This window comes from Drosophila suzukii, chromosome X, assembly GCF_043229965.1.
Source record: "Drosophila suzukii chromosome X, CBGP_Dsuzu_IsoJpt1.0, whole genome shotgun sequence".
Lineage (NCBI taxonomy): Eukaryota > Metazoa > Arthropoda > Insecta > Diptera > Drosophilidae > Drosophila > Drosophila suzukii.
The window spans coordinates 5,936,319-5,963,392 of NC_092084.1; the positions used below are offsets into that span (position 1 = coordinate 5,936,319).

At 42.4% G+C, this 27,074-nt stretch overlaps 1 protein-coding gene across 1 annotated transcript; it reads right to left on the minus strand.

Annotated features, from left to right (window-relative positions):
* Positions 1 to 247: 247 nt before the first annotated feature.
* On the minus strand, positions 248 to 24,360 carry chas (chascon). The gene is given in 10 exon segments (XM_070997797.1): positions 248 to 2,210; positions 2,603 to 3,310; positions 3,892 to 5,167; positions 6,665 to 7,193; positions 13,856 to 14,134; positions 14,265 to 14,434; positions 18,811 to 19,356; positions 19,359 to 19,384; positions 19,386 to 19,742; positions 23,955 to 24,360. Coding segments are annotated over 9 exon segments (4,731 nt in total). The 5' UTR covers positions 19,499 to 19,742; positions 23,955 to 24,360; the 3' UTR covers positions 248 to 1,126.
* Positions 24,361 to 27,074: the final 2,714 nt, after the last annotated feature.

Below are 27,074 nucleotides of genomic sequence, written 5' to 3' on the forward strand. Positions count from 1 at the left end.
TTGAACTTATCAATTACAAAATGCCTGATTCTCACACTTTGTGTGACCAATAATACATTTATGGGCTGTAGAAATTCAGTTTTACTTTGTAGCATTTGTTTATTTAATAGGAGCAACGCATTTCAAATTCTTGCAACCTAAAAAAATAATTAAATAAAATATAACTACTATATCTGAGCTTTACAAAAGCAAACATTTAACTCCGAAACACCAATTCCCTCGTCACCAATCAATATAACCCAAGATCTTGTTTATTTTGGCACTTTATTTTAATTGCAATTTGTTTATTAATCAAAATTGTACAATAATATCGAATTAATATTAGTTATTTTAGTTAGATTTTATCCATTTAACGGTATCTATACAACAAACGTTAATATTAGTAGTAAAAAAAAAAACAAAAATGATAAAGTAGATCAAGTAATTAGACGTATGTAGGCATTATAGTATTATCAAATTACGATTGGAAGAGGCGTGGCAGGACAGTGGGAATGTCTTCCACGTTACATATAGATTTTGTTTTCTTATCTTTCGCTTTCTATATAACATTAATTTTGTATTTCGTTTTCCATTTACCATCAACATTGTAGCTTTGTATTATCCATATTATAACATTCAATTGGTTGATTGGCCTTTTATTTTTATTTGCTGCTTGTCAAATGAAACTAAAGCCCACGGCCGAGCATTTGTTAGCAAATAGTTAGGGATAAAGTGAGCTTAGGTGAGCTTGGGTGAGCTTGAGGCGTGGATGAATAGTCGAACTTCCCCAATGCGCGTTCTATTTATATATTTAGGTATTACAGAAAAATACAGTGTTTTCTTTTATAACAGCTCTTGGAAACGTTTTTAAGGTTTTTTATTTAGTTATGTATTTTGTTTCTAGAAACTCGCTGTATAATGAGATTTCCAAAGTTCGATTTATGGGATTTTTGTATTTTGGCTTCCAGAAACTCTATATGTTTAAACTCTCTATAAAAGAGTAGATGTTACTTTATAAGAAGTTAGGATTTACAACTTGAAAAACATTTTTCAATTTTGGTATCAACAAAATAAAATTTTAATTGATATTGAGGAAAGTTCGACTACATAGGATAGTAGGATCTTATGGTCTCGGGAGGATGGCGAATCACTTGCGATGGCCGCCGGCGGCGGTGCGCAGCTCAATGATGGTGGCTCCCGAGCCACGTCGCAGATTCTGCTGCTGGTGGCTCTGGATGTGGTGGTGGTGGTGATGCTGCTGCTGCTGCTGATGATGCAGATGCTCCACCTCGCTGCCGCGCCGCACAATGCTCGCCGTGTCCTTGTTGAGCTCCACGGAGGGCGGCGAACGCGAGTCCAGCGAGTACTTGGCCTGCAGCGGATACTTCCTCGATCCGCCGTACTCCTCGTCGCCGTGGATCACCCGGTACAGATCCGGAGCCTGCTGGTGCAGGCCGCGCAGATATAGCTGCTTCTTGTCCTGCTCCGGATAGCCGACGCCGTCGTCTTCGTCGCAGCCAGCGATCTTGGTCAGATCCTTTTGGCTGCGACTGATGAGATTCACGATCGACGGACTCTTGAGGCCGCCCTTCAGCGAGTTGTCCTTGCCGGAGAAGAGATGCGGATTGGACTTGTAGTTGGCGTTCGGGCCCTGGCCCAGTCCGTAGCCAAAGGTCGGCTCCTGGCGCGGCTGGTAGTTGTTCCGGGTGAGCTTCTCGATGTAGATGGGACTAGGATCGTTGCTGCCGTTCATGCCGTGCACATTGAAGCTCTTGCTGCGGTTCAGGACCTTGGCGTAGGTGCGAGCCGGTTTCGCCGGTCCCTGCGGCTGCATGGCATTCGGGTTTGGGTTTGGGTTTGGGTTTCCACTTGGGTTGGGATTCAGGCTTTGATTGTGGTTCTGCGGAACCCCCCGCGACTGCTGCTGTTGCTGCTGGTGTTGCTGCCCGGGGGCAGGAAGGTAGCTGCCCCTGCCCGGTGGCGGCTGCTTCTCCATGGCGTTCCCGAATCTCTGGGTGCGCTGCTCGTGCAACTTGCGGGGCAGCGTCTGGGCCGAGCGGTAATCCTGCTGCTGCTGGTGCAGATTGGGCGTGGAGCCGCTGAAGCGCTGGCCGTGCTTCTGGTAGCGACCCAGCGTGTGGGCGGCCGTCACCGGCGGCGGAGCCCGGGACTCGTAGTAGTCATCCTCCCGCTCCAGGCGCTCCATTCGCTCATCCGGACGCTCCATGTTGCTGCAAAAAGTTCAAAATACAATGGGTTCTTAAATATCGTTACATTTAATTGTTTATATCATAAGGCTTAATTCGAATTTAAATACAAGGAGATACCAAAAACATTGCCTTAAAAAAGTCTTTAAAAAAATATCCATTAAAATGTTTTTGACATCTTATTTGTTAGAAAATCAACTCTACCAGAAACTACCATCATCCTTCTTGGATGTTATCATTCAATTAAGAACTTACAAATGAATGAAAACGATTTAAAATTCATATACTAATATATTTAAGGATTACTTGAAGGTATTATAAGAAGTTTTTATGGATTACACGGTTTAGTTTTTTTTTATAAAAAGTAGTTATATAGCGTTATATATTTTCTTATCATATATATATCATATTCTTACCGCTGACGTGGGCGTCGCTCGTAGAGATTCTCCTTGCCGTAGAGCGTGCTGGAGTAGGGATCTTCGCCCAGGTAGTACCGCTGCCTGGGACTGATGGCCTGCTCCAGGTGCTGAAGCTGGGGATCCGCGGACTCGGCGCGCTTAAAGTTCAGCCGCGATGATGAGGTCTCCTGCTTGGGAGGATCTCGCTCTCGTTCCCGCTCCCGATCCCGCTCCCTTTCCCGCTCCCGTTCCCTTTCCCGCTCCCTTTCGCGCTCCCTCTCCCTGCGCCGCTGATTATCGCTATTGGAGTCCTCGGAATCGTGGCTACCGATGTGCCCATCGATCACATTGTACTGCTGGTAAGTGGTCACCGGCGGACCCGCTCCTCGGGGATCATGTCCTGGACTAGGCGACTGTTCGCGCGACTTGCTGGCCGCCGATTTCATGCGGAACTTGCGCTCAGCACTGGCCGAACGGATTTTGCTGACCAGCTTCCGCAGCGAGTTGCCAATCACCTGGCCCATGCGGCTGGACTTGGAGGTACTGCCTCCGTGGCCGCCACCACCTCCGCTCATGGCCGAGAGGTTTGAGGTGGAGGCCGAGGTGGCGCCCGGTGGTCGGAGGTTACCAGCTCCTCCAGTGGCCGGCGGATAGCTGGATGTGGGTGCGAATCGGGTGCGCTGCTGCTGCTTCCGACTGAGGGTCATCGTGCTGGCGGGAGCCTCTCTATAGGGAGTACAGGGGTTAGTTAGGAGTTTGAAGAATTTTTGGTATTGGCATGTGACAACCATGCATAACTCTAAGTTCTCAAGAAGTAGAGTCTACAAATAGTCATAACCAGAAAATATTAAACGTCTTAAAAGTAATGTATAACAGACAGGAATACAGACAGTGCTCCTAGGGGCTATCCATTTTCCAGGACATTTTTGTTTAAAATCCTAAAGTTAATCACTCATACGCACTGTTGCCTTCGATCGTTAGCTTTTTGAGTTTCAAACTATTATTTAATTTTTGCTCTCCTTTTTTTTAAGAATTATTTCAACGAAATCAATAAGCTAACAAGGTTAAAAATGGATGAACACTTTTGTTTGACAAAATTATAACTGGCATACGTGTCGTATGGGTAATTTGTGTGTGCAGTGCTCATAAGATAGAAACATGGGAATATTAAATCCCTCTAGAACTGAAAGAGGTAATTTTAAGTCAGTTACCATTACTAATTAAATATGATACGAAACAACAACTGCAGTGTCTGTAATCTAATGTATTTTTTAAAGGAGGATAGATTGCCCACTCCCATAGCCCACCTGGTCATCAGATAGTCCACCTGCGGCGAGGACGACCGACTGCGACTCCTGGGCGGCGGCGAATAGTCCGGCGGAGGCTCCAGCTGGCTGACCTGCGATGGCAGCGGAGCCTGCGACTTGACCCCCAGATGGCCGGTGTGCGAAGTGTGTGATGAGTGGCTATGGTGGCTGTGGCTGTGGCTGTGCTCGCCCAGCTTCTTTTCGATGGCACGTCGTCGCTGCGGGACTGTGGGTCGCGGATTGAGGCCCAGCTGGCTGCCGCCGCCGTTCCCGCTGAACTCCAGTGGAGGCACTGCAGCAGGCGGCGGGGCAACTGGCTCGTAACTCTTGCCCCGACCATTCACCAGAACGGGGGTCACTCCGTTCACCACATGGCCATTGGTGTGGGTGCCGGAGTTGCTGCCGCGATGACCGTAGGCTATCCGCTTGTGCGATGGCTCCTCGGCACGGGGTGATATCATGGATGAACCTGGTCCTGGTCCTGGTCCCGGTATGGCCTCCAGGTCGTCCAGGGCATCGCGAGAGCCGCGCATCGATCGGGCCAGGAACTGCGAGGACAAGCTCTGGCGCTTCTGCTGCAAGATATCCTCGCGGCTGACATAGCTGTCCTTGAGCGGTGGCGGCATAGTCGACTCCTGGGCCAGGGCGGATCCCTGGCTGGAGCCTGGACCGCTGACCTTCTTCTTGAGGCCATTGCGCCGGATGGTCTCCTGCAGATCGTCGCGGAAGGCCTGCGAGGAGAAGTGATTGACCGGCGCGCCGGGATCCTTGCGTTCCGACCAGTTTGAGATGCCCTGGAAGTACTTGGAGCGACCGCCGCCGCCTGCCAAATTGGTCGGTGGTTTTCGCTCCAGCGTGGCGGACGTGGTCATGGCCAAGGGATGGCGGTCCCTTTCGCGCTCCCGCTCCCGCTCCCTTTCCCGCTCCCTCTCCCGCTCGGCACTCCTGGGCAGCGTTTGGGGATGATGGGCATGGGAGATGTGCTGCGGATGCGGATGCTGTTGGGTGGCCAGGTGGGACTGGGCATGGATGTGCGCCTGAGCCTGCCCCTGCGGCTGGCTCTGCGACTTGATCGTCACATTGAAGTAGCTCTTCTTGGTGGGCTCCACCTCCGCGTCGGCCTCGTCGTCGCGGGAATCGTTGGAGGCGGTGGACTCGCTGCCGAAGTGCGACTCCAGCCACTTCATCGTCTCGCCCTTGCGCGTCTCCTCCTCGCGGTCGAAGTCCAGGGGTCGCTTGGTGAGCGCATCCTTGCGATCCGCCAGCAGGGCCACCTCTGTAATCGGTTGGAAATTGGATATAATATTTGGCCAAGGAACTAAATCCATAGCTTAAACGATCTTAGCGTTTAATTCTCGGAATTTTCGATTGTTATCTTAAATATATTGTATTTATTCAAATTATGCAATGTTTTATTGAAATTAAAACGAGTTTCGCTGAATCAACGAAACTGATGTCATCGATTAGACGCTGAATATATCAAATAAAAAAAATCAAAACAAATTAAACCAAATGAAAACCCAAAACTGCACTTCTACATTCCGTAACTTGGCTTATTAAATTCCGATTTTGAAGTGGGATACCTTTATGAGTTCGTGGTTGAATCCTCTAAAAATCTACATTAAAAACTTTATTTTAAACGATGGTCCAAATTTTAGCCTATGTTCATGTTAAATATTTCCGTAGTTTCAATGGCTTATAGAATGGGAACCAAAAATTGCACTTCCTGATTCCATAACTTGAGTAAATGGATTCCTATTTTGATATGGGATGCCTCTATGGGTAGGTGGTTGAATTCTCTAACGATCTACATTAAAATATTCCCTTTAAGAGAGGGTCAAAATTTTTGCCTGTTTTCATGTTACTTTTTTCCGTATTTCAGTATGGGACCCCCAAAACTGCACTTCCAGATTCCATAACTTGAGTTATTGGATCCCGAATTTGAAGTGGGATACCTCTATGAACTCGTGGTTGAATTCTCTAATAATCTGCATTAAAATATTCTCTTTCAAAGAGGGTCAAAATTTTAGCCCATGTTCATGTTAGATTTTTGAGTAAATCTGATGGTTTTCAAAATGGGAACCAAAAATTGCACTTCATTAATCCATAACTTGAGTAATTGCATTCCGATTTTGATGTGGGATACCTCTATGAATTTGTGGTTTAATTCTCTAATAATCTGCATTAAAATAATCCCTTTAAAAGAGGGTCAACATTTTAGCCCATTTTCCTGTTAGATTTTTGAGCAAATCTGATGGTTTTTAAAGTGGGAACCAAAAACTGCAATTCTTTTATGTATAACTTGAGTAAATGGATTCCGATTTTGATGTGGGATACCTCAATGAATTTGTGGTTGAATTCTCTCATAATCTGCATTAAAATGTTCCCTTTAAAAGAGGGTCAAAATTTTAGCCCATTTTCATGTTAGATTTTTGAGTAAATCTGATGGTTTTCTATATGGGAGCCCAAAATTGTACTTCGTTATTCCATAACTTTAGTAATTGGATTCCGATTTTGATGTGGGATACCTCTATGAATTGGTGGTTGAATTCTCTAATAATCTACATAAATTTATTTTTTTTTAAAGAGGGTCAACATTTTACTCCATTTATACCCGTTTATGAGTATAAAGTGGAAGGGTACTACTATATATTGTATTTTGGGGAGTGTATGTATGTAACTTATTTTATGTATAATGTACTGTATAGATCCGATAGAAATATACAGAATTCCGATCCAATCTCTATTGTCTTCCATCTAGAGGTGGACTCACCCTTCTGTTGCTGCTGCTGGGAGCGACGGAGCTTGCGCATCCGGTCGGAGAGGCTATCCCAGTCGCCCGGGCGCTCCAGATCGGCGGGCCCGTCCTTGTCCATCTGTGTGGTCTCGGCGGCGTAGCGCATCTCGGTGGAATGGAGCCGGCCGTTGGCTAGCACGTCCACATGCTGCTCGTCCCGCTGGCGGAAGAACCGCTGGTTGGCCGCCGTGGTGGTCACCTGCTCGCCCACCTGGAGCTGCAGTCCGCGGTCATCGGGAGCGGTTGAGTGGGCGGCAGGCGGATCGGGCAGCTCGTCGTCGATGATAAGCTCGTGCTCGGTGGTCCGTCGGCTCTCGGTGACCAGGGTGCCGTCCTCCTGGGCTAGACAGCGCTTCTGCGTGTCCTCCGAGTCGATCGTCTTGCGGGACTTGCTCCGGTTGGCCACCACCTGCGGCCCGAGCGGCACCAACTGTCGCTGGCTCTCCGGCGAACAGAGGACGGCCTCAAGGTCCTCGACTCCGTCGCGAACTGCGTTCACGTAGGTCTGAAAAAAGGGGGATACGATTTTAGGAACGTCAAGGAGCAAGTTCGTCCATGTTTTACCCAAATATTCTTCCTATAGTGTATTTATGAACAGAAATATCTTTTAACCAAGTCCTAATCTAAGGTCTATAAAAGACCCATAATAAATGGTATAGCTCTTAGGCACACTATCCCAGATTCATTTAGCGGATTCCAATTGGTAAACCATATCGTATGTGGCCCATTCCCCCCAAAGGGTTGCATCATTTTTCCAGCGATGCAGTCACTGCACATGGTGGCTCCTGGCCCCCTCAGCAACCACCCATTCCCCCGTCCATGCATCCACCCATTCCTTAACCCCTTCCTCACTTTAGTATTCAGAGCAAGACAAGACAGCGAGAAACCACAAAACAAATCCACAATCCACTTACTTTTTCGAGCTGCCAACGCGGATGGGGCAACGTCATTGAGGTAACGGTAAAAGTCAAGAATGCGACTCAAGAATGGGGGGAAATGGGGAGGGGGAGGTGCTTACACAGTGAAAAATACCTTTGTAATGTAAATAAACGAGGGTTTTGAAGTTGCGAAATAATTAAGTCTCAGTCCTACTATTTATAAACAAAACTCTTAACAATGTATGACAATTTATATTTTATTTGAAGGTTTTCTAAAAATATTTTTTAGAAAGTTATAAGTAATAGCTTGATTATTATTACAGATAATAATTAAGTTCATATGGCGATTGCCTGTTTTTTTATCTGATTTCACACATAAGGTTCTATCTTTGTTCGTATCACTTTTGAGGCATGTTTTTTCTCTATGTAGGGGAGTTGCAGAAGGGATTGCTTCGGCATGGACAGCTCAAGGTCGAATCGCAATGGGTATCGCATCTTGGATTTCTTGGATGACGAGCAGATGGCACGCCTGGGTGACATTGGTCAGCGGATAAAGAGCTGAAGAGTTGTATCTATTCGTCATTCGAAGCCGAAGTCGATCCCCCTGCCCCCATGCAGCTCCTCCGCCCCTGAACCTGTTGTATTTTTTCGTTTTTTGTTGTTTTTTGTTTGTCGACGACCTTGCGTTAACGGTAACGCGCGTAGAAAGTGTTTTGTTGTTGCTCAGCCAGTTGTTTTTTTCCATCTCTCTCGCTTTCAGCCAGAAACTTGATGGTCAGTCAGCCCCTAAGCCATATTTTTTTACCCATCCACTAATCCCGGCTTTTTTCTTTTCACTAAAACCCATTGGGCACGAAATGTTCAAGCAAATATGCTGATAAGCTTGGGGTTATTCAAGTGTTGGTTTTATTTCGGAGGGGATCGGTGATTAATATCAATCGATGACGCAGAGTTTGGTCTTTTGAGGCGGGTACAAATCATTTCTTCTCCGTCTACCTATTTACCTTTATAAATATGTGCCCCTTCACCTTTATCCCCGTAGACCCCTTTCGGCGATCTTGATTTTGGCATTGTCAAGTTATTTGTCATTGACCAAAAATACCGCAATCACCTTGGGGGGCATTATGGTTCGGAATACCGAGCGTATTGGCTCGACAAGTGATTTAGTCTTTCTCTAATTACCTTACAATTATAATTAATTTTGCATTATAATGAATTTTCCATTTGTATCCTAACTTTGAGCTGTTTATTTTCAATTATGACTGTTTTAAACAAGCTTTGGTTGAAAAGTTCAGTTAATACTCTGTGGGTTATGTAGCCAGAAACAATTCCCCACTCCAAAATCCTGGATAGCCCCATGTGCGTTGACAACTTTTCCCGCATGTTGTGATTTATCTTGATTCGCTTTATTGCCTTCACCTGGCCGAAACCCAAAACTGAATTGGAATTCCAGCGAAAAGCGGCTAGAAACAGAGGGTTTCCCAGGTGCAGGAGGGCCTGGTGGGTAAGTACTCGCACTCGAACTGGTACTTTTAAGACCCATACTTCGTATGCACACTCATGTTGCGGCCAGCATATTCAAATGGACATTTTGCTGACCATGTTGCCTGGCCTGGCATGCCAAGTGGCCGAAACCAGCAGAAAATAAATGAAAAACAAAGCAAAATCGCAATGGGAAAAAAGAGAAATGAGCAAATTTTTAAAGGCAGTCAAAGGGGGCGGGATGGCTGTGGATCGGTCGAGGTATCGGAGCAGAGTACACTGAGACAAAAGGCGCTAGCTTCTTCTTTAAAATGAAATAACAAAGATCTACGAAAACCCGTTTCAATTTAAAAAAAATGTAAAGGTAGTTTAAGTCTAAACTACATTTATGCATATGTATCTGGTACTAAATTAAAAAAAGGTATATGCAATGAAAGAAAGGTTCTAATGGTTATAATATCTATAAAATATAATAAGTTTTTTTTCATGAACATATCTTTGATATCTGTATGATATCTAATATCCTATCCTGTAGCAAGTTTTAACCGTGGTATATAAGTTCAAGGAAAGGTTCCTAGGGTTTCAACATCTCCAGTTCGTTGTATACGACTGTTTCTGACAACAATGAATTCGTTTTAGCCTTTTTTCCTGTGTAAACAGTGGAGTGGATCGCTTGGACCCAGCGACCAAGACCGAGCAAGACCAGTTTGCCTTGGGAGTTGCTCAACCTCTCCGAACTGAGGCGAACTGAACCGATCCGAACGGAGCTGAGCGAAGCGGAGCGGAATGGAGCTGAGCTCTCGATCGATTATTATTATTGTAATTCAGTTAGTGTGCGGCCAACGCCAACGCGCCTGCATGTGATAATGATGTCTACACGGTAACAAAAATCCAAACAACTCCCTCTTCACAGATCCAGCAGATAGCATCAAAGGTCACTTGTGTGGGTCGCGAAAAGCAACTTGCTTTCAGTTATTTGTTTGGGCAGAGTGATCACCATCGAAATTGAAGTACCGATCTTGAAAATTAAATAAAAATCAAAGTAAATAACTTTGGGAGCTTCGTTAGCTATAAGAACTATCCGTCTAAATAAAATAACTCTAAGATGTATTTCCTGCAATGCTGGACGACCTTTGCCCACAGCTAGCACTACTTAACTATGATGACCCCTTGAAAGTAATATCATCTAAGAGGTGAAAATCCCAAGAAGCCAACTCCGTATTGGGGTTATCTCAAGGGGTCTTAACATCATTTTCGCCAGTGTAAACGACTGCTAATGGTGGTGTTTTTGGGGTTTTGGAGAGACGAAGCTGGGGCTTACAGTCAAATTCGAAGCTGGGAGTTGTGCAGTGGCAGTGGCCAGCGAAGCCGGGAAAGATACTTGGTTTGGGTTTGGGGTCTGTGGGCCTCGGACTCGGTTTATCGTTTCCGTTGCGTGAATTGTTAAGTCCAAGACCCCTTTGGACCCCCTTTAGGCCCCGTTTTAAGCCCCCATTGAACCTCTGCCCGGCTGCTGCTGCTGCCGCTGATTGGCATTTGCTGATTAGAGTTGTTTGGGCTGGATTGGATTGGTTTAGCATGTGGGGGCACCTAGACTGACTCGAAACGAGTTTTCGGCCAGCCAAGTACCCACTCACACAGAGCGCTACGTGGTCACATAGATACACCTGGAGACTGTAGCTGCGGCCGCGGCTGCGGCTGCGACTGAGACAAAGAAGTACACGTACCGAGAGATACAAAATTTAAATTCAAATTCCAAACACTTTTTGTGGTCGCTTTCCACAAAACTTCTCTGAATGTGGCATGGACGAATTTAATGTGCTATGTACTTATGTATATCTCGCACCGATTCCGCAGTTCGCAGTCGCTGTGGGGTTTGGTGTTCGGCTGGGCTGGTTAGTTGGTTGTTTGGTTGCTTGGTTGGTGTTTGTGTATATCTGTATCTTAGGTTCATGGACCTGCCGCAGACACGCCTAGAATCCAAGAAAGCCAAGCAGGAGCAGCCGCAGCAGCAGCACAGCAGTAGCCGCGCCGCGCACTTTGGCTATTGATTAAACCTGGCTCAGAACAGGTCTGCCCCGGGCCCCAAGCCAGCTGCTCTGGGTTTTTTTTCAGAGGTTTCGCCTTCGGGAGAGTGTGCACTCCCATCGCCCTCTCTCTTTCTGCCAGCCAGCCCCAGCCCATCTCTCTCGCTCATCCCAGTGTGTATGCCTTGCAGTGCTGACCATCAAAAAACTAATTTTACAAAACTAAATACTCGATTTTACTTGGTTAGTTTGACACAAACAATGAACTCAAAGCAAGGAACGAACATTTTCAAAAGTTAATATGTTATTTCTGCATTTAGAGCTAGAACCAGTTGGGAATTACAGCATCACAGTGGTTGAAGCAACACATACTACAATCTTCAAGCCAAAACTTCCATTGCAATGGTAAAGGAATGACAATGATTTACGAAGAATTAGAAATACTATTATTAGAATAGAATATTTAAATACTTATTGATTTGTTAGGTGGCTATCAAAAGACCATTTAAGACCAGTCTCTAAAAAAAAGTAATTTTTGTAATTTGTATGAAAGTTTGGCCCCGAATAAAAGGTACAAAATTGTACCACTTTAGAATTATTGTCAATACCTTAATCTCTAAATTATGGTTGGAACTGCATTAAGAATTCGTATTAATTTATCGATTATGTATAGATCTCTTGATTAATGACTATTAACCGAACTATTAATCGAATCAAAATATAACATATTTCAATAATAATTTTGAAGACGGCCAGCTCTGATGCCTTGTAAGTGTCCGCATATCGACCACAACAAGAGCCCCAACACATCTTCAATGGCATTACCTTTTTGGCTTGGTTAATTGCCAACTACCGGTTTTAGTTGGTCTTTTGGGTCCCCAAGACCGCGCGTCGGGAAAAATTTGTTTTAGGGGAGGAAGTTTCGGGATGCTTATGGCCTTAATTATACCATTAAGTATTGGAACATATCGCACCTTGATAATTATGCAAATTGGGGCTGTGTGGCTCTCCTTGTTGTTCCGCCAACTTTTTCACAAAATTATCGATGCTCTAATCTCTGTTGCACCATCTACCAACTTGGCCAAAAGGCCCACGCATTTACAAATAAATTAAAACAAAAACTAAGCTGCACACACACACAAAAAACACTAAAGTTTGTTTTTGTAAACAATAAAAACAACAACAAGGCACAGCCGAAGAGAGCGAGAGAGAGAGAGAGAGAGTGGCGATCCCGATAACTGATCAACGATTAATGTGCTTTTTCCACCGATTGTCTTTCGAGCGGAGATAAACAGAGAGATAACTATGCAAAAAAGAAATATAACAGTACATCAAGGCGAAACGAGGCGAGTGGAAACGCGAAAGCACGGCGAGGTGTATTCTCTTCGCTCGCTCGACGGCAACTGATCGTCCGACGGCCCAAAGCGCAAAGTAATCGGCAGAAGCACGGCGCTGGCAGAGGCAGCGACTGCGCCGCCGGCTGGGCAGCGGCAGCGACGACAGCGGGATGCAGCTCCAAAAACAACACCAATAACTTTCGAATGAGCAAAAAAAAGAGAAAAATACAGTTAACACTCCCAAGTGCGAACAGTCTGTTATTAAAAATTGATATCGACAGCTTACCATCTCTACACCGGTAAGCTAGGAAGGTACAGTCTATCGAAGGACCGTTATCGAAGGACCAACTTTCGTAACTATTAACTGTTCGTCCATTGTCTTAATTTACACAGCAATAAAACTACTACAAAATAAAAAAATTTTGGGTTCATTAGGTTGGCAGCGTACTGTACAAAAAAAAAGCAAACTATCCAGTGCTGCTACATAGTTGCTTTTCACGCCGAATTGATTTTCAGTTATTTACGCCAATTTTCGGTTCGGCCTGTCCACAGTCCTGTCTCCGATTACACAGGAGAACACTCGGAGAAATATAATATATACAATTCTACAAGTTTCCCTGATTGATTTGACTTAGTTTAAAATTTTAACCGTAACTGGTTTTACAGAAATCTATAACAATCTATTCTATCTACATATATCTATCCATACCTATCAAAGTACCAAATGATTTTTCAGGTGATGTGAAGCCCCGTATTTAATTTAATATCTTTTAGAGGTTTTTATCTGTCTTTCTTGAGTGAAAACATATCTACATTTTCACCTGATCTTTATTAATTCAGTGAACAAGCCTGAACCGCTCCTGTTTCGTTTAACCCAACCGGTCTTAGGTGATCTTCTTCTTGTTAAGAGCGGAGAGTGGTGCAGACAATGAGCCACCGCACCACTCGTGATGAGATGAAAATATGGTTGAAGCTCAGGTCGAAGACGAATAACACTCCACAGTGGGGGGTCGGGGGTCGGAGGTCGGGAGTGGGAGCTAGTTCCACGACCAAGTGGAGGTTAAACCCATAAGGCCCCTTCTAATAAGAAAAATGGAGCTTTCCCCCCTGCCAAAAACATCGATCATACACCACCGTTTTGAAGCCATTTTCCATCAAATCCGTAGCAAATTCAATTTTCTCGATCAATCTTTTGTCAAATTAGATGCTGTAAACTTAAGATTAAGCATCTTTGTAATATGGTATGAGAGCCGGAGAGAACTCATTTAACGTTTATGCGGCGAAATGTTCTTAAGAACTATTCCCTATATCACAAGATCTTAATAAATAAGAAGGTATTTATGTATGGGGCTGGTAACAGAAAATAAACATTCCCATAAATGTAATGATATTTCTCTTTTATTAAAATCCACAATCACTTTGGTAAATCAATCAAGGACTCACCTGATCTGTGAAGTCGCCGTGGTGCTTGACGTCCTCCGTTTCGAGGTAGTCCTTGATCTCCTCGTGCGAGATGACCCGCTTGTCGTCCGTCTGACGCACCAGCCCATCCACCGGACGTGGAACCATTCGCTTGACCAGTTTGCCTGCTCCGTCCGCCGGTCCAAAGACCTCTTGGATTTGGGCCAACTGCGTCTCATTTGCGGCGCCCGCCTGCAGGGCGGCCACGTCGATCAGCTGGGCATCGCCATCAAGGTCGTCCGGGAGGTCAAGGTCGCGTTTCTAAGGTTTTATAAGAAATGAAAAGATTTGTAAATAATTCAATTAGAAAACATTCAAGTAAATGGAGCACATATTTAGGTAATACCGAAGTTCTTATATGATATGATATACAACCTTGAAACAAACTCACCTCAGTGGTTTCCGTTTCCTGCTTATCGGTGTCCTCGGTCGTATTGGTGGACACAATAGGACCCGAATCCTCGATCACCTTGCCATCCTGCAGCTTCACATTTCGCTTCACCCTCGTTTCGATCTGTCTGGTAGTTGTGAGTTCTGTCTTGCGCTTCGTTATCCACTCCTCTGAAATGGTTATGTCGGGAAATAATGATCTATTTTTAAGAAATATCTCAAGTATCTAAGATTTTGAAATTGTACCTTACAAATTATTTGGTGATTATCCCAATAACAAATAAAATTATTAATGGAAAGAGGTAAGAAGGCCAAAATTGAAATCAGTGAAATCAGTTTAACTATTTATTAAATATTTTTTATCAAGATGTCAAGGCTAAGTTTCGAAAAGATTACACATGATTTTTTGAGCTCTTCCATAGACACAATTTCGGCTGCATCCCAAAAGACGGCTACACAAGACCGAAATGGCAGGTCGATTGCCAATTTGAAGCTTGGGTTGGAACTGAACAGTTCAGGTTTAGGCCAAAATCAAAGCTCTTCAAAGCCGAGCTTTTTGCTAACTTTCAGCTAGCCGATCTGCAGACAGGACAAGTTGTTGCCCAATGGCTCTCGTGGCTCTGCTGCTGCTGCTGCTTTTATTTTTTGGCACCAATTGCAACAGAGCCAACTGCCCAAGATGCCTCATTTGCATGTGGATAATGCCCATTTTGAGATCTACTCCGCCGCTTCTAACAAAAGAAGTCTGTGGGTTGGGGGGCGTGAAGCGCTCCAGCGCATTCGAGCTACTCGCCAAATTACGTAACCCAGACCAACTTGGTCTCTCGCCTAACTGTACTCTATAGCTAGTGCTGTCAGTTTTATTTTTTAGAAAAAACCTATAGTTAAATTTAGGGGGAAAAGCAAAAACTTACCTACAACTTGGCACGTCTTGTTATTGCGATCTTAATGCTGTGAGTTTTTGTTTACTTACAAAAAAAATCAATACATAAAAAAACAGCAGAAGATATGGGTTTTTTTAATAAAAAAAATTAAAACCTACAATACCGCTTTTGTTTCACATGGTTTTTATGCCTTAAAATATTTTTATACCATTTATAAGGTAGACAGGAAAAATGTAACATTATAAAAAAATATTGCTTATATTATCGAAACAATAAACTATAAAGTCTCTTTTAAGGTTTTTATTAACCGAGAAAAAATAATAAATAAATAAGTTATTCCATTTTTGTAAAGCCCTATTATATAGGAGAGCACCACTAACTCTTTTGTTGGCCAACCTGTGCTAAACCTAAGCCTAAGTTGAGAGCCGAGGGCTCCGAGCACGGACATCCGACAAACTGGCCGGCGTGATTTGGCTGCCTGCTTTTTGCATCTGCATCTTTCGGAGCAGGGTTTCTCTGCCCGGTGCCTGGGCTCCATCTGCATCCATTTATATTTCCATTTCCCCATCTGAATCTCGGCTGCATTGAGATCGCTGGACCATTAAAGGTCGCTTATATAATCTATCTGCATTTGCAGCGGCTGAGGCAGAAAACGAGACGTCGCGTTGTCTGGCGACTGTCTGAATCTGAATCTGAATCTAAGTCCGCGACTTGCTTCGAATTCGAGCCCGCAATTGCAGTCCGCTGGGCAGTCGATCGAACTACAGTGTGGATTGCCTACAGTGGCAGAAAGAGGGCAACTCAAAGATGAAAAAAGATAGATAAATAGATAGATAGATAATATGCCTTAATCTATAATTGAAAATTGGGAAAATCATTGTACAATTTTATATGAGATACTTTTAGGAAGTGAACCCATTCGAAATCGGAGGTCAAGAGGTGAAATAAAGGTATTTTTCACCTAAAACAGACTAGTTTACCAATCAAATCTCACATATTTCTATTTGTTTTATTCGTATTCCATTATTTATATCATTCAGTTGAAAAAAAAACCATTTAAAGCTGATTACTCAACATTAACTCGTTATAAAGCTAGGCGCCACTGTGCCAAGGTTTTTGTCTATTGTTTGACTATATTTGCCTGACCAGACTGTTTATCTTTATCATTTGCGCATACTATAGATACATATACATATCCGCATTGTTGCAACTGCTGCTGGTTCAGTTTTTCCCCCTCCATCCCCTTCTTCCCTTCCATCAGGGCAGTCAAGCACTTCATAAATAGCAGCAACAACAATAACTACCACATCGACAACAACAATCACAATTAAGCAAACAAACGGCACAAGACGAACAGGAAAATCGTAGGAAAATGTGGCCAGGAAAATGGGAAAAATGTTGGGGGGGTGGGGTGGTCTATAAAAAGGGGCTTTTCAGCAGGTTGGATATCGGGTGCAATTGCATTCTCGGTTTCGTTTGCCATTGTTTCGATCCTAAGAAAACCGAACCAAAACCGATTCGCTTCAATCGATTGCGCTTGGGCTCTTGACGCTAATGTGAATTTATGTTACCCCGCCACGCCCACTTAACAAACCTCGATTTCTGCCGATTTCAGCCGATTTCAGCCGATTTCCTCGCATTTCCAGCGATCTGTCCGTTTGCAGGTCTTTCCACAGCACCCAGATATATTGCATTACATCTCTGGCTGCGATCACCACTTGGACTAATTGTGGTATCGATTATGGCCTGTCAACCGATTCCCCCCCTCGATCTCGGTCGCGATTTCGATTTCCATCGCCCGCCTTGTTTTACGACCCCCCGGGCACTTGTCACTAGCCACACCCAGAAAAAAAATGGGAAAAACTTCAGAATCCACAGAGGAAAAATATCCCTATAATTAATAAAATAAATATATATTTGTTACTAAGATAAAAAAAAATTTTATTTTTTAAGGAAGAATTTATCCAAGGAAGATTATAAAAAATACCTAGATAGTAAGAAAAGAAATTTAAGTATTCTTATTTAAGTAGATTGGGCTATCGGCTGATTCCTAGTTTTGAGTGAATAGCTTTCTTTTTAGAATAAGAAAGAATAGCTTTTATTTTTATTTGAATAAAGTTCAAGCTAAAATTTAATAAATATACTTTTTTACCGGAACTGGCTTTATTATCACAAATATATTATTAAACAGAAAGCTATCCCCGTTTTCTTGGTGCACCTAAGGAGCTACTTCCTTTCCAATAAAAGCAAAAGCAGGAGGTTGGTGGCAGATGGGGGTGGTACCATCCATAGGTGGTGTCGCGAGGTGGTGCACCAATTATTGTAATTTTTCCACCGCTTTTCCTCCCACTTTTGCATATGGCTTGTCAAGTTGCCTTGCGAGTTGATTTTTAATGACTCGCTAACGTGGGAAATCTCTTGCTGCTGCAGCAACACATTTTCCTTGGATCATTTTTCCAGCGATTCAGTTGGCAGTCTTCCATGCATTTGCATTTTGTTGTTGGCCGCTTGTTATTTCTAATTTTTACACGTTTTTTACGGTTGTTGTGCATACATTTTTTTAGATTGCCGCAAGTAATCGACTTATTGTTGCAGTTGCAAGTTGCTAGTTTGCTAGTTGCAAGTTGCTGCTGGCAGTGGCGCCTTTGTGTTATGTTAATCACATAATTAAATCAAAACTTTCTATGATTTCCGCGGGTGGTATATATGTGTTATAATTGAAAAGGCAGGGAGCGAAAGGAATTTGGGATTAGCAGCTGCATTATGAATATGGAAATGGAAATGGATCGGAATCCCATTCAAGGCTTTCGCTTTCGTTTCTCATCTTCATTGGCCCTCGGGTCGTATGCTTAGTATGTGAGAGGTTAATATTAAAGCTAGGAAAGTTCTACGGCGTATACGCTATACTATACTATACTATACTATATAATATACTATACTATAGGACTTCTAATTCTACTATTACCCAACCAACCCACTATCGATTATCGAGTGAGTAACTCAGTGACTATGTCAAACCACTGCTATCTGCACCTATCCATCAATATCTCGTGTGTTCTCACTCCTCACTCACTGTGATCTCACGCTGGTGGCAATTTGTTGGCTGATGTTTGAAGGCTTGGACATGCCAATGATGATGATGTCACTTGATTGGCTCACCCACGATCTATGGGGGCAATCAGTGATCACTGTCTTGACATGATCTGTCGAACCCACTTCGCCACTGGGGATCACAGTGATCTGATAGTTATATACGTCAGAATTAGGTTCTATCTATTTATGCTTATCCTCTGAAAAAGTAGTTTACTTTAACCTAACCGGAACTAATTAAATTTTGAGCATAAGTGCATAAGTGGCAATGATAAATCAACTGGTAACTATTTAACATTATGATAAGTACCATGCATTTTAAATTAAATTAAGATTTAAGACCTGAGATTTAAGATTATTAGGAATAATCGAGTTAACCAGGGGTTAATTATTTAACCCTCAAACTTCTTAGACCTTGCTTCATTATGCCCCCTTAGTGATAAATACCTATACAAATAAAGGATGATTTGTTAACCCAATCCTATTGGTAAATCCAAAGACAAAGTATAACCTCCGGTTAGCCTAGAGACTACAATAAGATGTACAAGCCAAGGATCTTGTGGGTCAACTCACCTTCTTTGGTAATAGCTTCTGTATCGCAATTGCTTGCCGTGGCCTCGTTGCTCTCCTCGTCATCTTTGGGCTCGAATTCGACCTGCGAAGTATCAATGTCGTAGAAGTTAACGCGGGTCACGTGACGCACGTAGTCAGTGGTGGTGGTTGTGGTGGTGGTGGCGTTAGTAAAGCTCCCGTTTGGCAGTGACGATTGGACGCGGAAGATGATTGGCGGGTGGCTGCTATGTGGGGCAGGATAGGCGTTCGATGGATGCCATTGGATGCCGATGCCGATTGACCCATTGACCCCATGGGTGCGCGGTGGCTTGGGCACGGCGTTTGGCGGCGGCTGCAGGGGCAACCATCTGCCATGGCCAAAAACTGGCAGTGGTGCTGTGCTATGACTATGACTAGGTTGGTGGGGATAATGCTCCGGATCCTTCTGTTTTTGGTGGTGCAACTGCAGATATCCAGCCGGAATGGCTGTGTCGCCCGTGGATGCCGATGAAGATTCATTGCTACTCCGGGAATCTCCACTATTTGCTGTTGATTGTTGGGGTTGTGGTTGTAGTGGTGCTGGTGGTGGTGGTGCTTGGTTGTGGTGCTTGGGTGGTGCGTGGGCGGGATCGTGGGCGTGGGCGTGGGCGTGGCTGCTGCTGCTGCTGCGGCTGCAAGTGCATGGCGACAGTAGGAGGATCACCACCATTCGATCATCTGACGGTGGCGGTGGCAACGGTGGCTGTGCTCTAGCTGCCGACTACATCTGCTCGACCCACTGTCCCTGCCCTCCAGTTCTTCGCCAACTTCCCGTGCCCGTTCCAGTTCCAGTTCCAGTCCCGATTCCAATCGCACTTCCAGTTTGTGGTATTGCTCGGCGGCAAGTCCAGAGCTCGCACCACATCGCAGGGCGCGATTCACGGCTCCAGCTTGCGAAGATTAGGCCCGGGATTCTAAGCCAATCCAAAAAAAAATGGAATCGAACCTCAATTAAACCCACGAGCGGAGAATGAGAGATGAAGAGCGGCAAATAAGACAGGAGAATTCAAGCCATGGATTCTAAAATCCTCAACCTTTATTTCAGCATCTTCACTTTTAAAATAAATGTATAGTAATATTTCTTCGATACATACAACTGTTTTTCTTTTATCATTGAATTTAAATTCATAAATACATATAACTTCTATTGATACATCATGTTGATATCTATTTTTCATCAAAATGACATCCAAATCATGTATTCATATTTGGTCAAGTGATAACCAGGCTAGTTCTCCTTCCCCCTTTTCAGTGGGCGTTAAATTCGCCAAGCGTTAAGTTTAGAACGGTTCTGCGAGCTCATTAAGCCGCTACCAAGGGCCATAAATGGATCTGGCTGCGGTCCGGTATTTGAGCCACGATATCTGTTTTTGTACAGGGCAAATCCCACCCATCCCACCTAAAATTGTTTTTCTTTTTTGGCAGCCAAAACAAAATACAGGCCGAAACCCAAAAGGGCAACGTGCGCAGTTCAAGGCGGTGAAATGGAAAATGGAAGTGGAAATTCGGACAAAACAAACTTTTGGGCTCAGTTGGAATTAACTGGGCTCAAAAGGCGGCCAAAGGTCAGATCACCAGACCCACGGCAACAAAAACCTCAACTAGGCCCTGTGGGCTGTGAAAATGTTGCCCTCTGAATGCAGTTTTTGAACCAGGGAATATTCGGATATACTCGAAAATATCTGACTTGACTTAACTTGTCTAAGAAAAATTAATACCCAAACATATAAATGTATACATTTTCCTTAAAAAAGAGAGATGGCATTTTAAGATATTTAAAAAAGTAATATGTAAAAATGCCATTTTGATCTGCTTTTATCATAATGAAAATAAAATGATTTTGACTTCATGTAACCGAAATGTTGTAGTTTCAAAGGCTTTCTCAAATGAGACTTATAAAGTATTTATAAGATCTAAAATACCACCTCAAATACTAACTGTTCTAACTGTCCAAGTACCGGCATATGTTTTTTTGCCCATTGTTTCCGAGACCGCTGACCATCTATCTGCCAAATTTCAGATGCTTCTTACGGATGTGGCTCCGACGCGAAACATCTCTTTCGCAGAGGCCACGAATTCGTTGGTGCGGGAAAACGATTCTTGAATCGATAATTAGGCGAGCTGACAATAAATCTCGACCGGGTTGTTTTCGACTGGCTGATTTGCTATTTTTTAGGTTTTTTAGCGATCGACCGCAATGACGTCAGGCCGCCACAACAACACACACTTAATTGTGACTGCAATTTGGCCATTTTTGTAATTGCTTCCGGTCAAATCGATTTGTTGTTTTGTAAAAGGGAATCGATGGAAGCCACCGCGAACAAAAAGCGCTGAAATATGGAGGAGAAGCTTCTGAGTTCGGTTCGTCTGAATGCCGCTTAAGGCGATGCCCAAGCCGATGCCTCCTCTTTTGTCACAGGCTTACTTGGACTTAAGTAAATGGGGGTCTCTGATTGGGGGGGGGGGTCGTCACGCCCAGCCATGAGTCACCCATTGAAAAATCTCGCTTGTTTTCGGGGGAGCTGGAGTTTGGAGTCGCAGCTTTGGCAAACTTTGACAATTCCTAATGCAATCGCAATGCCTTTTACTTGACCCAAAAGCAACAGCAGCGAAACACTGTGAAAAACCGTAGAAAATTTTGATTTATAATGTTATGGATTATAAAGAATATATATACCACTTATTATTGCAGTTTCAAGGCATTGGAAAAACTAAATATTTTGTTATAGTAAAGGTTCCACTAATTGGATGCATAGCAAGGTCACACTGGAAACGCCGTGTGACCAAGCACTAATTCAAAGCCTTAAGATCATTCTGACTCTCTTGATAAAAGCTAAACTTGAAATTTCAAATGTATTTTGTTGGAACGAAATAATACTTGTTAAAATTCTACATATCACATATCGTCGGTAGTTATAAAGTCATGTTCCTTATTTTTTCGTGTGCTACGCCAGCAACTTCATATATGAAGGCTTCGAGCTGAGCGATCTGAGCAGCCATAGCAAAGTTGTAGCCGAGCCCACAAGTCACGCACTGGTCAACGACGAATAGGTATCCAAAGCAACTCCCAGCCAATCCCCCAAGCCCCCTACCACAAACCCCTTTTCCCACTGGCATGTTGTAGTTGCATTTAATTCACGCCTTTTGGCCATACAAAGACATTGAATTGTGGCTGCTGTCCAAAAAACGCAAGACAGGCCAAAAAGAGTTTTTCCTTTTAGAAGAGCGGGAAAAAATCTTAAATAGTTCACCCACAACAACCACAACGGACAAACAAGTTGAACACGGCTGAAAACAACAATAAACAACGAGGCAAACAAAACTCTTTTTTCAAAAAGGCAGCCACACATAACCAGCAACTAACAGCCAGCAACAACAATAATAATAATAGCAACAGAAAAAACAACAACAACTGCATTAGTTGTGGGTGCTAGTGAAAAACCCCCACCCGCATCCCACACTTCATCCAACCCCCTTTATAAGACCATACACTGAGCAAAACTAAGGGGTGATTATTATATAATTTTAAATATATGTCCAAAATTAGCCGTTTTTAAATTCTTAAAGAGTTTTATGGGGAAAAAAGTACAGACCAAGGGTAAATATTTAAAAACATAACCATGTTAGGATGATTTCTTTTACAATTCAATATTTTATAGAATTTATATGATAATACCAATAAATTTTTTAAATGCTTATCTATGGTTTTTTGTACTTTTTGAAAGGTTTTCTAATGGCTGAAATATAGGAATTTTATAATATCGTCATATTTTTGGTTTCCAACATTTTTATTTTTGGATTTCTTGTAAATATTTTTGAAGTAATTGAAACCCAACATAATCATTTCTTGTTTTCCGTGTAGTGTCCAACACTTTGTGTGCAGGCTTTGATTTGTTGTTATATGTGAGTGTTTCTCAGGCCTTGTTGTTATATTGCCTGATCTCTCGGACTTTGGGGGTCTCTTAATGGTGGGAAAATATTTTCGAGGCCTGTTCAAAAGGGGGCTTTGGATGCAGGGGGGTCGGTTGTTCGACAAACTTGCAATATTGCACCAATACTAGAACTAATTTGCTGGGCCAACATTGCGTATGCGCGATGGGCCATGTGGGCTGGATGATGCAACACGCAAAGATCAACAAAATGGCAACAAAATAGAAGTACAAACTAAATTGTTTGGCAAATATGCAGCCGCACAACAACAACAACAACAAATGTCACGACAACGAATTGAGCAGCAAAACGAAGCGAAAAGATACGAAACGAACTACGAAGAGTGAGTGCAAAAAGCGAAAAGCAAAAAGCCCAAGTTAATGATTAATTTTTTGCACGTATCTGGCAACGGGAATGGAAATGGGAATGGATCGCATAAAAATATATATCTCCGATTCTGCACAGCACAAAATATATAGCTTTTGAACGCGCGGCAGTAATCGAGAGAAATTCCATGCATAGTTATCTGCAATATTCTATTATGGCAATTGCTTGGCCCAGTTTCTTTAATTGGGTTTCTTGAGAATTCGCCCAAAGCCGGTATTCCACTACATAATACTGTTCTTACTTAAAATTTAACAATATTTTCGTATGTTTCCTGAGTAACATTTTGAAATATGTTATTTAAGGATCAATGTTTATTACACATCAAAGTTTCCTACCTATTTGATTTTGCTGTTTTATGCTGCCCTTATAGAACTTCACCGATTTATTACTTTTCACTAGTCTATGATATCTGAAGAGCATGTTCTTCAGACATTATCATAGTTATAAATTTGCAAATTTATATACTCAATATGAGAATATTTATTCTTAAGTTGGAAACTGAAGAGCACATTTCCTCAAATTGAGAATTTTGTGATCAATTCAATTTTTTTTCTTAAAATGAGTCCAATATTTCTCAATATGAGTTTTTTCCCCAAATGTTGTACTTAAATTCGGTATATCCTCAATTTGAGTACACAATAACTTAATTTGAGAACGTCATAATTTTCTCTGTGTAGAATCCCTTGAACTTTTACAGATCCCCCCTAGAGTTTGCTAGATGTTTACTTAAATATTCAGCCAAATATATGGCATCACTTAAGAACTCAAGAACCAGTTCTTTTGCACGCATTTTTCCTGAGTGTACTTGCCCCAGCTCACCCTTCTCTTCCTCTCTCCCTCTCGCTCTCTCTCACTTTATCTCGCTTTATCTCTTGCACTGTCACACTTTGCACTTTGCCTTTGCCATTCAGGCAATTAGCGCAAAAAACCACACGAACAAAAAAATCAAGTGCAGCGCGACAATCGAAAAAAACGAAACCAAATACAATTAAATTTAGATCGATTCGAGGGGTTTTCAATTTAAGCGGTTGTGTTAAATGAAGCGCCAACGAAATGGAAATGGAAACCGAAACGGCAAAACGATCGGGGGGCCAAAAAGGCGAAAAGGCTGGAAGAGCTGGAAAAATGATAAACTGAAAATGAAAAACGGAAAACGGAAAATCCGAGTGGAGAGCGCGATCGCGAGCGGCGTGTTCGATGGCGCGTCTGCGACTGCTGGCCGTCGGTAACTGCACCGTTAGTTTGTTACACCTGAGCTGAAAAACTTTTTTTTCACTTTTTTTTTGTGTTTTTGCCTCAGTCGCTGCCGCCGTCGCTGCCTCTGCCTCTGCCGCCGTCGACGCCGGCAGCCATTCATTGTTTTTGCCCGCTCGGCGAGCTTTACTTTACCTGAGCCACCTTACGCGATTAACGTGGCCCGAATGTGAGTACATTTCCAGCCAAACGGGGGGCACAGTTGCGGTCAAAATAATGGTGGTATATGTTATTCAGATTTTTATTTATTCACATACTAACAGAGGTGGCTAAAAGTATGCTACAATACATTTTCATTGCCTGCTTTTAGGCCTCATTACAAGTGCTTTGAAATCACTTAGTTTTTTTTTTTTAAATACGTTTAACAATTTAGTAATTTATTCATTTATTTATATATACACAAAATTAAAGATAAAGATATTTTTTAGGTCGAAATTAAAAAGGTATACCCCTATAGTTTTGACCGCAACTATAAGCAATGTGATTGTACGTTACATGCGGGTTAAGGGGCATTGGGTGGGTTAAGGGGGTCCATCTAACACTCACCAGTTCGTTTTGTTCGTCTTTGGCGCCAGCTTTTGATTTGATGGTCTTGCTTAGAGCCATAGCCGCTGCAGATCTTGTATATTCCGATTACTTCTCGTATGCACTTTTCTTGACTTTGTTTATTTTTAGACTCCTCGTTTATTTTCTGTAGGCGTAGATAACACGGCTTGGTAACATTAAAAATCCATCTTAATTTATGGCATCCATGGTTTTATTTTAATTTATAAATAATATTTTTAATATATATTTATGGATGCACTTCCATTTTTCAATTTTAGTCAAACATAATTTTATAGCTTTTGCTTGCATGGGTTTTCGCCTTCGCTTAGTCGAGCCTCAAACCTTATTAGCGGCTTAAATCTTTGCTTAAAAGTATACTTTAATTTAAATCTTCACATATACTCCACTGAATTCCGAAAGATGGAGCCACTTGATGGTAAAAAATTCAATTCCGAAATGATTTATATTTTTTTAGTGCTTCTTTATTCCTTTATTGATTATGCAACACCATTATCACTTTAGCACAGGTATGTCTTAAAGGTTTTTAATTATGTAATTAATTTCTTTCTCTCTTATGTTTAATGTTTTACTACAATTTACGATCCCCTATATCACCACCCTTGCAGAGGATAATAAAATAGGTTATTATTATTGAGCTTGCTAAATCTACATTAAGGATTATAAGTTCTGTCACTCACAAAGCGTGCCTTTTAAATGTTGCACTTATCGAGATCGATCACCCTAACAAATGTATAATTAAAGCGATAAAAAGGTGTTAAATGGTTTATTACTGAAGCTCAGGTTTTTATTTACTTGCGAACTTTTTAATAACATTTATAGTTGTAATAATTGGGCTAAATCGTTTTTACAAATTCATGTTTAGCTATACAAGGAAGCCAAAGATTGATAACTTTCCCAACTTTAAGTTTACTTCTTCTTGATAGGATTTATCTCTTTGTGTGTTATATTTTTACCTACTTTTATTTATGCCCGAAAGATATTAGAAAAATCCCCGATTTTCTTGTTCAATCTAAGGAGCAATTAATTTGTTGTCGTCTCCTTGACTCGCATTTTGGGTTCCCCACTTCTCCGATCTTTAGCATCATCTGATCATTTGGATAATTGCTGCTCTCGAACAACTTTGAACTGGCGGAGCTGCCCACTCGCTATTTCTGCGCATAGTTTCGAACGCATTTGGTCAAAATGAGTTTTAGTTTTCGTTTTTGGCCAAAGCCAAAGCCAAAGGCAAAGCATTTGGAACGCCTTCGCCGGGCGACCCGCCCCCGCCTGTTAATGAAACGCTAAAGCGTTCTCGAAACAAAAAACAAAAAACAGAGTCAGAAACAAAACCGAAACAGAAACAGGCAGACTTAAACACAATAATACTGTTGACACACAAACGGGGTTTGGAGTCAACAAATCTACAAAATCAGAGGATTTTACGATGCTCGACGTCAAGGCGATCCATGTGCACAGAAAAAAATTATTAAAAATAACCATAGATGTAAAGTTAAAAGTTTGATTTCATTTGTTCCATTTCTAAAGACTCATTTGACAGGTTATATAAAATATTCATCCAACAAGTTTTTCAAAAATCTCCAAAAACCATTAGATTTCTCCTTGAGAAAATCAAATATTATAATCTCTAATTGTAAAAATCTATTAATGTTTAAAAGCTTAGTACCATACTTTTTCCCCTGTGTAGATCTGCGAATCGATTTGCATATGTTCGCTTTACAAACATATGGATATGGCCCCATGTCTGTGTATTTGGACATATATCAAATATTGATAGCTGCTCAAAATGACGAAACGAGCGAGTTATTTGCGCGACTTTGTCTAACTCATTCTTGATGCTGTTTTCTTTCTTTCTTCGACCCACACAATGCCAGTATCTGCCATACATTATATTATACGAGCTTTATAGAACCCAGATCTCTCTGGGGTTGAGTGTTTCGTACATGTCGGTTTGTCATACCTGTAACCACAGTGCAGCATTCCTAGCACGATCGATCCTCAAGTCAAGGTGCCTTGAACAAACCAGCTTGGTTCGATTTCATTGAGTAAAACTGATCGATGGCCGCAGTGAGATAGTTTGTGAATGAATTAATTAGCGAACAAATTCGCTA